General features: G+C 40.1%; 1 protein-coding gene across 2 annotated transcripts in view; it reads right to left on the minus strand.

The window, feature by feature from the left end:
* Window positions 1-16,549, minus strand: part of ints6 (integrator complex subunit 6) — a 35,959-nt gene that overhangs the window by 12,698 nt on the left and 6,712 nt on the right. The window contains exons 4-7 of one of the 2 annotated variants that reach the window (XM_080479144.1): window positions 14,605-14,694; window positions 11,746-11,929; window positions 2,165-2,290; window positions 741-892 (exon numbers count right to left, since the gene is read on the minus strand). In XM_080479144.1, the coding sequence (XP_080335270.1) occupies window positions 741-892; window positions 2,165-2,290; window positions 11,746-11,929; window positions 14,605-14,694 (552 nt within the window). Of the gene's footprint in view, window positions 1-740; window positions 893-2,164; window positions 2,291-8,326; window positions 8,864-11,745; window positions 11,930-14,604; window positions 14,695-16,549 lie in introns of those variants that run through there. The other variant, XM_080479145.1, reaches the window with a different exon arrangement.

Raw genomic sequence — 16,549 nt, forward strand, 5'->3', positions numbered from 1 at the left:
CACCGTAATAAAAATCCAACTTGGTGGTTTTATTTTGACAGTCACCGTAATAACAATCCAACTTGGTGGTTTTATTTTGACAGTCCCCGTAATAACAATCCAACTTGGTGGTTTTATTTTGACAGTCACCGTAATAACAATCCAACTTGGTAGATTTATTTTGACAGTCACCGTAATAACAATCCAACTTGGTGGTTTTATTTTGACAGTCACCGTAATAACAATCCAACTTGGTGGTTTTATTTTGACAGTCACCGTAATAACAATCCAACTTGGTGGTCTGTCCACCAGAATGTCTGTGTTCTCTTTGTTAATGTTTAGAGCGTATTGTTCTCTGCATGTGTGTGTGTGTGTGTGTGGTATCATTCCGTTATATTGGCCTAAGAAGTAACTGACATCGTTTTCACATGGTCACTGTGTAAATGCAAAACGATGCATTTTCACATTAAACTTGTGGCGTTAAGGTGTTCGTCACAATTTAATGCCACGTTTCCCTTCTTCACCCCCATTAAAGTAAGTAAAAGTGTGTTGTGATGTAAACAAAGCTTTTAGCGTTATATCTATTAGGTTTTTTCCATTTATTTTCACATTTCATTTTAAAGTATTTGCAATTTAATACAACAATAACAAGAATAGTAATCAATAATAAATCTTGTAAGTAAAACCTATACAGCAGCCAGGCAATCTATACAGGTTGAATGTCCTGCATCAAGCGACTTGCTTGTAAACAAGTTCCTTACCAGTGTGGGGGAGTTCTGGTCTGGCCAGAAGGCCTCGGGGATGGGCCAGTGACCGATGGGGACGCCAGTTTTGGGGTTGGGTCGCACATAAATCAGCTTGTGACAGCAGTGCCAAGGCTGCAGTCCAGCCTTCACTGTCTCAGGTGGAGTATCTGTGAAGGAAGACAAAGAGAGCAACTTGAGTTCACAAGACAAACGACACCCATCCATCCATCCATCCATCCATCCATCCATCCATCCACCCACCCACCCACCCTTATCCCAGAGCTGATTCCAGCTGACTGTGGGCGGAGGCAGGTCACATCCTGAACGGGCCACCAGAGCATCACAACAAGCAGCTAAGACTGATTTAGAACCAATTGACCTCAAATCATGTTTATGGACCGGGGAAAACCCACATACACACTGGGAGCTCATGCAAACGCCTCATAGGAAAGAACTGTTGCAACCAATTATGTAATAATTGTGGCCTTTCTGAATGTAATATAGTCAGTAATATATTAAAATAGTATCTTCAATGAAAAGAGCAATTTTTTTCATATGCAAATGGCACAAACTCAAAATTTCCCCAAAATGCAGTCCTATATAAGTATTATTACAATACTGGCTTCATCAATACTGTCGCTTATGCTTGCTCATGTGGAATTGTTGGGTTTTTCTCTATAAAAGTGCCTTGAAATGATTGTGTTGTATTTGGCGCTACATAAATAAAATGGAATTCAATTGGCTGGTCAAACATCTTATTACTCTATTGGAATGTTACGGCATTCTGGACTTTATTACATTGAAAAAGAACAAAAATAATACATTATTGGCCATTGTCACAGTTCTCAAACTCCGACTCCAACCAGCTAAAGCACTACAATGTGTGGCCTTATAACTGAGACAATTCGATGATCAATAAATAAGAAACATGATTAAAATGTTTTGATAGACTGTGAAAAATATTTGCAAAAAATCTCATGAAGCAAGAAGTTCATGATCCTGTGCTTTAAAATACCCTATAGAAGATGGAGCGTGATTCCTTAATGAAAACTAAAGAAGTTTCTTGAAACAGAATGCATATGTTTGGTGGTGGTGGGGTCATATTTAAATATGTAACCATATGCTCTGATCATTTCATTGTAAATCTGCATCATCCTCACAGAGGATAAAACTAATGAATGAGCTAGTTTGAAGAATGTAAGGAAGACAAAGTGCAAATAGGAGTTGTAGAATTAGTCCACAATACCAGAGAAATCTACTGAAAGACACTAAACCTTGTATAATACCGTCACAATTTCTGCATCATTGAAGAGTCACAACAAGCAGCTGTTAAAGACGGAAGCTCAAAGGAATAATATATGTGTGGGGGAGAGAAAAGGAAATCCACTGCTAATCAAACATACGTAGTGAGACACACGACACAAAGGTTTCTCTCTCACCCTCGAGCGGAGGAGGATCAGGCCCCGTCTTCTCGAAGTTTATCACAACTCCACTTTGGATTTTCTGAACCAGAGACTCGAGACACTGATTCAACATTCGCTGTGAGAACACGCTGTAGGAACGACCTGCAACGCAAAAGACAATCATATTATTTGGGTATATACAGGGTATATGCAGGAATCCTGAGGTTAATTTCAATACCTTTTTATGACTTTTTTAAAAACCTTTCAAAAGAAATGAAGACCTCCTCGCCACTTTAAGTTGTTGTTAGCAACACATCTTTAACAGTTGTAGTTTACAATTTAACAGAAATGAGGTCAGCTGAGAAGGAATAAAACTCAAAAGAGTGAATTAAACTAAAGGCAGGTTTATTGACGTTCCCCTCAGTCACAACAAGTATTAAGTTATTCAACGCCAACTGGCGGAAAACAAGAACTTATTACAAGACTCGTCCAACATCATCACAAAGGGGCCAGCTTTGTTAATGCTGTCAACAAGCCGCTGCTTAAAGTACAGTGCTAACAACAATCTTATGACCTATCCAGTTTGGTCCTTGCCACAGGTGGACGTCCTTGCCACAGGTGGACGTCTGAGCTACAGGTGGACGTCTGAGCCACAGGTGGACGTCTGAGCCACAGGTGGACGTCTGAGCAATGTCCCAATCTGGAAACATCGACTTAAAAATATCCGCAATACGTTTGTTTGAGTTCAATGAGTGGTGATTTGCTGCTGTGCTGAGACACCAGATAACCTCTGCACACAGCGTTGGTGTGCCGCCCATAGTCACCCTCATGTCAGCAGAGGATGAAGCAGAGGTCGCGGTCGTAGCTGTGTTACCAGGTGGTGGTGTTGGTGCTGGACCACAGAAAGACGCTGCCAACAGCAGTCTTGTGACTAGTACTTTCCATATGGGACTTCAGGCAGGTGCTTCCAATTTTTTTCTTCCCCAAAGTTTAATTGTAAATCTATAAGCTTGGGTAAAGTATGAATTCGGCCAATAAAAACATTGTAATAGGTTTCTGTAATTGTTTTTTAAATAAACTTGAGGTATATTTGACTCCAATAAAAAATGACTAGACAAACATAATATGATTTCACAAATTATTTTTTTACAATTTCACTTCTTTCCATGAGAGTATCCATACAGATTCTGACATAGTACTGAAACATTTAGCCTATCAGAGTTCATTTACATATTTAATTTATTTACACATTAACACAGTCATTTCAATTACCTTAGAATAGTTGAAAACACCGTCTGTATTATATACAACTACCGCATTAATGATTTGAAGGGAAGAATTAAATTCTTGTGCATACTAGAGAATTAATGACTAGTTTTAGAAAAATAGAAATAGTATCATACATGAAATGATATTATTCAGTGACTAGAGTACACCAATAAAAATACACAAACTGATGCATGACAGAGTGCAGTACTGTAGAACACAAACTGACAAAATGTGGATCCAGTTTGTCACTAAAACATTTTGAAAACAAGAATTGAAGCACAATTCATGAACATTGAAATGTTCTTATTTCAGGAGTCTGATGGAGGGACAGCTTCAGGAACTTGCTCATCTACACTGCAGTAGGGAAGCACCGAGCCACGTTTTCACTTCTGATCTGATCCTGATCCTGAATTTGATATCTGCCGATACGATTCTGATAGCAGAGCTCTGTTTGCTTTAACATTCTTATTATCATTATTGTTTATTATTATGTAATAAACTCCTCTCTACAGTAAAGTATGAAATGTACTAATGTATACATGTACTCTCTCAAGAGACAACTTCAGGTTAGTATCAGGACAGAAAAGGAAGCAGCACAGAGTATTTTTGTTCCATGTGGACAATGTGGGGGTCTGCGTGACGTCATCATCTCATAATAAATTAGTTCTATCTTTAAAAGCTCAGAATGACTTTATTAATCCCTGGGAAAATTCTTTAGCAAGGCAGCAGCAACACAATGTTTCCAGCTCTAACGCAGCTCCAACCATTGGGACTATTTTCAGGGAGTTTAGCGTGGAGTAGGACGCAGCTTCATGGAGGTGTGAATCGCCTGCTGACAGCCTGGAGGAGCTGCTGGTCATTGTTTTGATGTCCGTGCTGTTCTCCTCCGAGAGCTGGAGTTTGAAAACGCTGACATCTGCAGAGCAGCAGAGCGCCGCCTCGCTGTGCTGCGGCTTTGCTAACATCCACGTTGCTGTGTTGCTTTGCTAACATCCACATTGCTGCGTTGCTTTGCTAACATCCACGTTGCTGCGTTGCTTTGCTACCGTCCACGTTGCTGTGTTGCTTTGTGGTGTTTTGAGTGTAAAATCCGTCCAAACAGCAACATGTTGCCATGAAAAGTTGGATAGCACAGTGCTACTTCCCTCGCCTGCTCGCTGGCTGCAAACTGTGGAATGGATTTCCTGACTCATTCCTCCTGGTCTCATTGAGACCCGCCTCCCTTCAGGAAATCCAGTCCACAGTTTGCAGCCAGTGAGCAGAGCAGCAGCAGGGAAACACTGTGGATCATTTCAGCACCATGAAGCAGACCAGGATCATGGATCAGAAATCTCTGCAGGTTGGAGTGGAAATTTCTTCTCGTCTGTTTTTGCGCTTGACGTCACGACGTCGCACCCGTACGCGTGCGGCCCCGAGGCGATCTAGCTCCGAGAACGCAACCGAGTTAAAGCGTGTAAAATCTAATACCTGATAGAATCACGATTAAGACTTTTTTGATACTTTTAAGGGCCTTAATTTTCCCCCAATTGATTGATCAACTTTTAATACTTTTTAAGACCCTGCGGACACCCTTTTAGAAGACATGCACAGATATGAATCCTTTCAAATAGTTTGTTTTTCAAGAAAGTTCTGTGTTTTCACTTGAAAAAGCTTCATGAAACTGCTAAAGTGGTAAAACAAAAGTCAAATTTATTTAATACCTTGTGAGCATTCCTTTACTTTAATCATTAACCTTTTCATGAATAAAAAAGGTCCATTGATGCAGAATGCAAAGCAAGACACATATGTGCACACTGAGGCCCCGTTTACACGACAACGATTTCGAGTGTATCCGCAAAACTTTCTTCACTTTTGGGGGGTTCTGTTTACACGACATCAGTGTTCTGATCCACTGTATCCACAAAGTTTTTAATCCGGTTCCCAAGGTGGAAAGATTCTTTCACGGCTCAAATCCCTCCTGCAGAGACTGATGGAGGCTACAGAGCCTGTTACTGCACATGCACAACTCCCCCCCTCCCTCCTGCTCATCCAGTTGTAAACAAACACAGTGGTACGACCCGCAGTGGTACGACCCGCAGTGGTACGACCCGCGGTCCATATTCTAGTTTTATCCTCCAGATCAGTAGTTTAATAGTTGAGACTCTCCCTGATATCATTCGGTTCCTCATCAGTCCATACGGATGTCAGGTTCTCTCCATTTTCTTCACCTTTATAGTGTTTTGTTCTCTGCACACACGTCTGTGTAGTTTCATTACAAAATCAAGCAACAGCTCCCTCCAGTGGCCCGGCAGACTAACTACATCGTTGTCTCTGTGTCCGCTGCTGCAGTGGAAACACTCCTTTTTTTAACGGATTAGGTGTTGTCACGGGAAACGTTGTCGTGTAAACAGGACCTGAGTTAGTTGCATGTAGAAGAATTGAGTTTAACATGAAGCTCAGCTCTGCAGCAGTCCCAGTTTTTCATGTGGGCCCGTGGGAACTTTAGCCGTCCACCTCTTTTCTAGAGAAAGTGTCATTAACTCTGAATTGTGCAGCTCCATTTAAATCTCCACCAACACGGAGAAAAAAGGAACCATTTTTAAAAGGTTCCCCCTTCTTCGTGACAAAGTCTTTTGTTGGCAAATATTGGATTTAACGGAGAAAGTTTTATGATCCCTGCCGCAAGAATGTGGCTTATGAAGCAAATGAGCCATAAAACCACAAAAACACCTGCTTTGAATGTGATGAGGCCAAATGAACTCTAAAACAGTTTTTATTGTAACAGCATTAAAATAAATCCTGAGAGATTCTATTCTGACCTTAAGATCACTTAATCAAAGCTAAAAGGATTTTATTTTCCACAGATAAACACTCAACCAAAAACAACTGAGCATAAATCATAATCATTGACACGGTAAAACTAAACGAAATATAGTATAGAAATTGAGAAGTATGAGATAATACAGAGACTCTTATACCAAGTTTTTAATATGTGACAAAAGCAAGTTTTCTTTTCTTGGGACATTAAGACGTAAATCCAATAAAATCCATGCAAGTCCAAGTTTTTTCTGCATTTATTGGCTTGTTTGCTGCCATCGACCAGCACTTTATGGATTTAACTTGCCTATGTGACGTCATCACAATGCATGAATGAATCAATAAAAAATACATGCTTTTAATAACCTATGGCACATGTTATTTGATGACAATAAGAACTCAGACATGTAGAGGATGTGCTATCAGGAGGTTGGAAGCCTTTACTGAAATCTAGTGTCAAATTTGAGTTAATTCCTGGAAAATGTCTGATTTTGCTCAGTTTGGTAATTTCATTGTAATGAATGATACGATATATATATGATGTGATATGATATATTGTGGTGTTAATAGCCTTACAACCTTGTTTCTATTTATTCCTTCAAATCAAATTTTACGAGTCAAAAAAGTATAAAAGGATAAACTATTGAAAATAAATTTCTATTAAACTGTTAATTATCTATATTTAATTTGACTTTCTTGGAGAAAATCCGAAGATTTTATTTCACCAGCGTAAAAAAAAAAAAAAACCTTTTTGTGAATGCAAAGAAATTAGATCACTTAGTATGTATGTGCAGCTTGAAACTAATTTGGATTTTCTTGTATGGAATAGTAATTACACTATTTATATGTACAGTTGTAGTAGAAGCACAATAGTGGAAATAAAAGCTACTTTTGCATAAGATCCTCACGCTGTGACATAGAACCTCAAAGTGGTTCAATGTTTTGAACAGCAATCCAGTCAAACTGTCCTTCAAAGGAGGGTCTGACTTGTCTAAGTTACCCCTCGGACCATTTTCTGCCTCCAACTTCACCTCTCGTGACCTCGTCATGCACCCATTCACTTGCTCACTTCAATAGCCGGTGGCTTTGTGTCAGGTCTGCCATCAGCAGTAATGGACAGGCAGCTCGTGCTGTAGACCGTCACTGACAATGGAGCTGCGTCATGTTCTGCATTCAGCACCTCTGACTGCCACATCCAGCTTTGGCCATGCTCGCTTTTCTATGCAGTTCATCTTAGCCCGCCGCCCGCACCTTTCCAGTTGCTTCCTCCGGCCTGCTGATTCAGGCGGTTGTTGGGAGTAGTACATTGAAAAGCAAAACCACTTTTTCTTTCAAATCATGTAGCACAGTTAGACCTCTATCCCATCATATTAGTCAAAGGTTTCGAAGAACCTACGGCCAAACAAATCATGAGGATTTAGCTCAGCTGTTCAGGTGATTGTTCAGAGCGATGGTTGCCAATCGGACAGTCCGGAAACCACCGGTAGTGGTAAATCAGGGGTATCAAACACATTTGAGTTCAGGGGCCACATACAGGCCAATTTGAATCCCGAGTAGTGCCATAATAAGCTTTAAATTTTATCTTTGCGTATGCTTGATGAAAATGTCTATATTTTCAAAAAACCAAACGATTACTGAGAAAAATTACTACAATCTCAACATAAAGCCAATTTCAATGAAATCTTCTGGTGAAAAATACAGTGAAATGTCCCAAAAAATGTCCCCTACAGCTGTCGCATTGTGGGTGTTTTTACAAACTCCCCCCGACAGCATGGCTGTGAGCAGTGACATAGCGAGCCGTCATGCCAATATCTCAGCTCATGTCGTGTTTTGTCCACGACTTTTAAGAAATTGAAAAAGCTGAAGCAAAAAAACTGTTTTCTTTGAAGTTTTTACAATTTGCTTGGCGGCTTGGTTAGAATGGAGCCTCTTGCAGGCCGGTTCTGTCCCACTGTCCTTATGTTTGGTGTGAGAGGTCAAACGGGGCTTCAGGCTTTAACTGCTTTTTTTGAACAGTTTGTACAAAAAAAACCATAAGACACTTACAAAAATGCATCAAAGATTAGCAAAGAGCTCTGCAGTACTTCTTTAAGAAGCAATCTAGTAAAAAGAAAAACATAGACAGACTCATTTGCTTCAACAATGACGATTTAACATAGAGAGAAATTAACAAACAACCAAAGTAACTTTAAAAATCAAAAAAATGTGTTTGGAAAAAAAAGGGCTGAAACACCTGAAACGACAATAAAATCGAACAAATAAATCAGTTCAGGAAAGAAATAATCTGTGAAAAACTTCTTTGAAGGGCTAAAACAATTTAAAAAGTGTTCAATCTTCATTGTTAAAAGCCTACATAACGTCCTGATCTGGTATGAAAAGCAAAACCACATATTTGAGGAAAAAGGGTATGTAAGTTTGGGGTATATCGATTTTGTGGCTCCAGACAAACTATTTAGAGCAAAAATGGTTCTTTTGGTGGCAATTGTTGCAGACCCCTGACCTAGACTGTGGAGACCTCGACAATCCTGTTCATATACAGGTGAAAGGGGTTGATTTTGATATGTTGGGACTAGGGATGTCCGGATCCGATCAGTAGATATCGGATCGGGGCTGATATTGGTGATTTGTGAGTGATCAGGATCGGCAAATCCAGCCGATCACCCCGCCGATCTAAAAAAAAAAAGAAAAGTAAAAAATTCATGCCAGCTGCCGTAAAGCGAGCCCCGTGTGCGACCTGCCTTAAACTGAGGTGAGCAGCCTGAAGCCATTGAGAGGATCAACCAGCAGTCTGGAGGGAGTTTAAGGTTGATAACCAAACCAGTCCTGAGGCCAGTTGTACTATTTGCTTCTCCACAGTCCCGAGAGGTGGAGCACCAGAGCTTCACCACAGTCCTGAGAGGTGGAGCACCAGAGCTTCACCACAGTCCCGAGAGGTGGAGCACCAGAGCTTCGTTTAACACAACTAATCTGATAAGACATCTAAAAAGTAAACATGTGGTGGAGTACGCTCAGCAAAGACCATCATCCGTGGACAAAAGATGACGTAATCTCCCCCCTCCTCCCCCCACCGCGGTCCGCTACGTCACCTAATAACCACAACAATCAGGGACTAGAAGCTCCGGTGGAGCTGCAGAAGCTAGAAGCAGGTGGAGCGGGGCCATAGAGCTATAAAACTAGAGTTATATACTAGGTTTATGTGTTTATGTGTGGGAGTCTACTTCTAAATTTCTATGTGGTCTGTCTTCTTCTGCGTTTTTGTTGTTTTTGGTGAGTCACAGCGCCCCTAAAGGCCTGGCATGTGTACTACATACCCTGAAGCCTCGTGTTGAGCCGTGTTTATAGTGAGGTGTGGACGGAGGTTTTTGAGAACAGGCCAGGGAGGACAAAGATCATTTTTTCATCATGTGGATGTACCCTCAGTTTACAACAACAACTAAAGAAAAAGCCGCACTGAAGCAGCAAACTCTCCACTTCAAAATAAAGGATTTTAAAATAAAGGATTTTAAAATAAAGGATCAGTCCCCACAGGGGAGCGATATGGTGAAAAAAAGAACCCAGAAAGTTCCTCTAGTTTGAAGGGAGACTGGGAAATTCTGAATAAGTTTTTGAAAGTACTATGTTCAGAGTACTTTAGTCAAACAGGTTTTACCACTTTGAAGTGGAATTAAGTGTTTATACTTCACATTGAAATGTAAATGTTTAGTGACATTCAGGTCAAACCTCTCATACTGCTTTAAGGTAAACTGGAATTTAATACACAAAGAAGTTACATTGGAGCCACAGAGCTTTTATGTTTAAGATTTATTTATTTATTTTTATTCTTGTTTTTGCACTTTTTTAGGACTTATTTTCAACCGAACCAGCCAAAGTTTTTTAATTAAATTTTTTTTTATTTGCCACAAAATGCAGGTGAAGTAGTTTAAGTTAAGATAAATAAGAGAAACAAGACTGCAGAGTGTAACTGGGTTTTTGTTGTTCTGACTGAATAAAGTTTAAATAAGTTCTTAAGTCGTTCTGAGAAGAATTTTGATTCAATAAGTGAGTTTTACAATAATTTCTAGGTTAACAAAGCTTCTGCCAATAGTGCTTTTAGCTTCAGACGTCTTAGTTGCTCCAAAAATACACTATTGAGTATATTTGCAATAGTAATGTGAGTATCGGATCGGGAAAGTATCGGTATCGGTCGATACTCAATTCTGAAAAATCGGATTGGTATCGGGGGCAAAAAGTGTGATCGGGACGTCCCTGGTTGAAACTTGTGATAACCGTTTTTTCCAATGATATAGATTTGGTTTTGTGTCATGAATAAAGTCGCTAACAAAACCAGGCAGTCTGGTTGACACTATTCTATGAAAGTGAGAAGCTTGGACTTCCTCTAATGCCGAGGGAATTACAGATCTATACTACTAGCAGGAGAGTATATTGATGGGACACCAATCCTGAGCAGTTGAGAAAACCCTGCCTTTCAAACATCAATGAGCAATTTCTACTTGCAAAGCCCTTGACCCTTCCACAACAGCTCCAGCAGTTACCCGGTGGCTAAAACAAGAGCACACTGTATCTGCCCTGCATTGTTTGGGGTCCCTGTGGCCAGCACTGTACAACACAACTCCGATTGTTGAGCGAGACGCTGCTGAGACGGAGCTGCAGGGCTGCTTGTCGTCAGCTGCCAAGACAACCTTTATCTCCAAAAAGAGCTCACAACAGATCCCTTACTCTGCTCTTTCTTTGGATTGACAAGAGATGATTCATCGGTGGTGCTGGGGAATGCGTTTAACAAATAGCTATTTTGATCTGGCGTTATAAATACTTTGAGCTTGTCCAAGCATGTTGCACAGGGCTGTGCTGGAGAACACAGGCTAGGTTCTCGCACAGGGGGAGGATGACTCGGAACATGACTTGGATCTTGGGACACTTCAGGCCCCGTTAACGCGACAATGTTTTCAAATGAAAACGCAAGTTGCATTTTGTATGTTTGGAGCCAATGAGAAGCAACATTTAGGAAATGGCTCTCGAGGTGCAACTTTTTGGAAAAACGCCCTGTCTCTGTGCAATCGGGTTGAAAATGTGACTTTTGGAAAATGCTCAGACTATGTTTTCTGTGTGCATGCACACCAGGACTGTAGAAAAGTTCTTCTGCACATGCTCAGTAGAGCCAATCAGAACAGTATTAGGAGTGAGACAGGCTAGTTTTACTCTATGTGTGTTGTTGCAATAGTAATCCTGCTGCGGAGTGTCATGACGCCCAGTCAATATTCGCCTGGACTTAGTACTTTTATTTTGACAGTCACCGTAATAACAATCCAACTTGGTACTTTTATTTTGACAGTCACCATAATAACAAACCAACTTGGTAGTTTTATTTTGACAGTCAACATAATAACAATCCAACTTGGTAGTTATAGTGTTCTCCCATTGTTCATGTCATCCAGAGGACATTTTTCCAACTGCTCAGTATTCTCAGGCAGCAAACCCTCCTCAAAACCACTCATCTGATCTCTACAATCAGCAGATATTTAGCAGTGCAGATATATTGTACTCTGTCCACCTACCTCCTGTGACCTCACACATGGGGGTGATGGGGGAATCGTCGGATGGGACGCCGCCGAGGGGTTCGGGCTCCACTGAGGCATTGCCTGAAATGCGCAGCACCAGAGCGAACAGACGTTGATCCCAGCGAAAGGGCTCCTTGGTCAATTCGCTCCCGGGCAGCGGCGTGGTCAGAGGCAGATGGAGCTGGACGAGGAAACAGAGGCACAACAAGTCTTAGATGAGACGAGGGCTTAAGACGTTTTACTGAGACATCTTCCCTTGGATCTGACCGATGGTGTATAAATATGATAAACTTGCCTAAGCAACTTAAAGTCATTAGGCAGAAGTTTTACAGGAATATTGATGAATTTGGGAATTTCACATTTACAACATAATGTTAATTAAAAAAAACATGGGAAAAACTGCCCCATGAGTCAAGCAGATCATCACTTTTCTCAGAAGTGACATGGATGATGATTTGAACATGTCAAAAAAACCCACAAGAAAACACTTTCTAGAATCTGGAGTCGACCTCAGAGACTCTCCGCTTCACTTCATGGCAACAATTTAGCAAATCAGTGATTGATGATGGGGTCTGTGGCCTTTTGGAGAGGCAATCTGAGGTAGCGCCATGGTAAAAAAAAATGTTGGAAGCTACATGTGTACTGCTAAATAAGAAATATGAATGAATCCAATGATTGATTATTAAAGAAAAATAACCTATTTAACCCCATATAGGGCACATATAAAAATTGGGAATTACAACAAGAGATGTGTCGACAAAGCAAAACAATAGTCCTGTAAAAAATAAGAAATGTAAAGGACGAATGTCAGATATCAGGTATGTCAAACACAAGGCCCGTGGGCCAAAACCCGGCCGGAAAAGGCTCCAATCCGGCCAAACCACCAGGCAATTTGAAAAAATGCAAATTCAATTCAATGTTATTTGTAAAGCGCTAAATCACATCAACAAACATCTCAAAGCGCTCTTACAATGATAGAGTACAACAGAACCCAACTAAACCTTTCCAAAGCAAGCAGGTGTAACAAGCAACAGTGGCCAGGAAAAACTCCCTCGCATGGAGAGAAGTTCAAGAAACCATCGACTTTAACAGTTTTCTGCAGATGCACGTGCATGCAAAAGGCTGCTCAATGCAGCAGTTACAGGAGTTTTTTGGACATTTCACTCAATTTTGATAACATTTTGTAAAAAAAAAAAAAAAAAAAAGAAGAGAAAAACTAACTTTAAAGGTTATTATGGTACTATTTTACCGGTCTGGCCCACTAAAGTTTCACTGGGCAGAACTAAAATAAGTTTGACACCCAAACTGTTATGAGTTCTTAAATAATTCTTCACTCCCGACACAAAGGCCACATTCAGCCGAACTAATTATTCACGTGTTTGGAGATTGATTTATTAAAGTTAGATCTGAATGAACACGAAGTCACTTGCTCGACAAAGACCAAAAGATTGTAGCGCCAAATCATCAATTTTCACAATTTTCCTTTTTTGACATTTCCTCAGCAGATCAAATCTTTCAGCACGGACACAATGCAATTAGAAGAGCTCCATTTAAAGTCAAACATCTACCACTTCATGTGGTAACTTGTGCCCTGTGTCAACAGGCACAGACCTGAAATGACCTCAGGAGCTGTAAATTATCGTGTAGCTGCAGAGTTACAGTTATTTATTTAATTGTGTGTTTTGCTGAAACTGACAACACGGCTGAACAGATATGTCTGTTTCACTGGGAGGAGCAGCACAAATACCGACCGCGAGTAATAATGAGAGGCATGGCAGGTGGCAAGTTGGAGCATTAAAAGACATACGAAGTAAACTCAGATGAAATGAGTCACTTTGAAGATAAGTACACAGCTTGGGAGGGTCGCTCTGAAAATGAAGACGTATGTGATGAAATAAAAACCATCTGCAGCCACGAGGATGGTACATTTGTTGGGAATTTAATAAACAGTTTGTGCCAGCTATTCAAAAGCTCAAAAGATGAATTAAATGATTAAAGACGCTGCAATAAAAATGTCTGACTGTGGCTTCACAAATGTGACTATTTGCTAGTATTTAGTGTTTTTTATAAACCTACATGTTTTAACACAAAGCAAAGGAACAAGATGAGTTATTTTAGGCTAAAGAAAGGAGGTTTGGTATTTTCAGTTTTTCTTTGAGGCCATTCGTTTGTCCTCACAAAATGCAAACGCAAATCACTGCAACTTGCATCTTACTGCTTAGCTGGATTTTAATGTTTTTCTCAACACTGTGGGGATGTAAACACAAGTTCCTTTTTTTAAGTTTTAAAACATTTAGGAGAGAAATCGGTTGGTTGTAATTTATGGTAAGAGGAGGAGCTTCAACAGTCTCCTCCATGTTTGTAGTCCTGTAGCTCCATACTGCCTCCTCCATGTTTGTAGTCCTGTAGCTCCATACTATCTCCTCCATGTTTGTAGTTCTGTAGCTCTATACTATCTCCTCCATGTTTGTAGTCCTGTAGCTCCATACTATCTTCTCCATGTTTGTAGTCCTGTAGCTCTATACTATCTCCTCCATGTTTGTAGTCCTGTAGCGCTATACTATCTCCTCCATGTTTGTAGTCCTGTAGCTCTATACTATAGCCTCCATGTTTGTAGTCCTGTAGCTCTATACTATAGCCTCCATGTTTGTAGTCCTGTAGCTGCGTGCCATTTGCTTCATGTTTGTATGGTGCCAGATGAGGAGAGAATCTCCCTCCATTCAACATACATAGAAAACCTCCAAACTGAAATTCTTCTCTGGGAAACTTTAAACAGGAAAGCTTATTTAAAAAAAGGTTTTTATCATAACACAAAAATGTTGCAGACCTTGTTTCTCTGTGTACAACGTGGCTTACCTCTTCTTGGACGCCGCCTGTGCCAGTCAACTTGTTGCCATCTGTGATTGCAATTATGATGGCTGGTTCAAGGAAAAATGGATTTCTTCCCTGCAGAGATGAAAAAAACAACAACGGGCATTCGTTAATTTTGAAGCCATGTCACAATTAGTTTCAAAAATACTCATTAGAAGAAACAAGGAAGCGTTGAATGTGTGTCTATATGGCACTTAATTATGTGATTAATAAATAAGCACAGACAATGCATCGTTATATAGAAAACGTACAAGGGACCTATTTAGGTGAGTCGGTGAGTAAAATAGAGATATTTGGCTCAGGAGACTAATAAATGGAAACAGTAAGAGTGCAGTCTTTAGTATAGCCTGTGTGGCTTCATCCTCTTCTCACGCCTCCATTTCTCTCCTTATGCGACTGTGATCGGTGTCAGGATTACCCACGGGCCGTCTCGACCTCTAACTCCATACCCTTCTTCATCTCTCTGGGGAGACTCATCTCAGAAGCCTGGCAACCTGGAAGGCTCTTTTTTACTGTAGACTACTGTACCCCCCCCCACCCCACACACAGGCCTGCTCCACATTTGTCTCTCTCTGCGTTTTACACCCCTGAACATCTTAAACGCTCTGCGCTTAGGTAACATGAATCAGATTCCACTTTTCTCAATGGTCATTTGCATATCAAGTTAGAAAACTGCCAATGAAACGTACGCTGTGGCTTAACTTGGCTTTGGTTTATAGTTGACACAAACAAAGACTGAAAAACACCACAATGAGCCAATAAATCCTTCGCCAAGTTTGAAAAACCTCCAGCATGACATGGTCTCTGCTCGTACAATTTCAAAAAGACAAGACTTATAGATTATTTAGACCCGAATGAAACCAGAATCTCTTAAAACCTCCGCCACACGCCCAGCTTTGAGCACGTGATAAAACGTCCTTGTGTAAAGAAAGCACGCGGAAGTTCCATATATTGTCCTCCAGTCTGTCACCACACACTTTGTCTATAAACAACTTGTTTTTAATGCAGAAGCGCTCGGGTTATCTTCTCTTGACAAACGCTGGACAAGCTTCATCAGAAGAGAAACTAAATAAAAGATAGCTCCAGGAAAAACTCAATTTAGTGCCACAGCTTTACCCAAATTATTACTTTGTCAGCATATCAAAAGTATTAGACAATACATTTGATAATTTTATAAGATGAAGACTTTCTTAAAATCTACAAGAGATAGAATTCACCAATATACTGCCAAAGTATTAACCCCAATAATTAGTCTGCGGTTAAATGTATCAGACAAAAATGTGCTAATTAATAGGTTATCTTGTTCCAACATTTTTTATTTTCTAACAGAGGCTGAAGAACTTGTGCTGTCAGGTGAGGAGTGTGAGACAGTCGCAGGGAAACCAGTGATTCCATTTCACAGAAACAACAACTCGTGATTAAATATAGAGTAAATAAAAGAGACCTACCTCACAAGATACTAAAACACCAATACTGTGTCAAAACGTTAACTTAATCATTTGTCCGAAAATCTTGATGGATCAACATTTGTTTTTCCCTTTAAGTTTGTTGAGTTTCTCAAATATAAAGATTTGTTGCTTTTGTAAGATTGTGAGCTGACTATCATAAAATAAGCTGGAAATAGTGGAGCTTCATGTCAAAGGTAACAAGTAACTACCATAAATCAATGAGGGCTACAGTAAAAGCTGATAGGCGATAGAAATGCACTCATTTAGTTTTAAAGCCTTTTTTCAATAACAATGTAAGCTGAATATCATTTTACTGTCAGATATGATAAGAAGTATGACTTGTATACAATAATAAATAAGAAGTATGATAGGACTGTGCCTGATGGGTTAGGGAAGAAAATTGTGTTTAAGCTTCACAGAGAGTAAAACAAGGACAAAGTAAGTAAATAAAAGAAAATCAGGTGAAATAAAGTTTGTAGTTT

This window comes from Lipophrys pholis (genome assembly GCF_963383615.2).
Source record: "Lipophrys pholis genome assembly, chromosome: 13".
In the NCBI taxonomy this organism is placed as follows: domain Eukaryota; kingdom Metazoa; phylum Chordata; class Actinopteri; order Blenniiformes; family Blenniidae; genus Lipophrys; species Lipophrys pholis.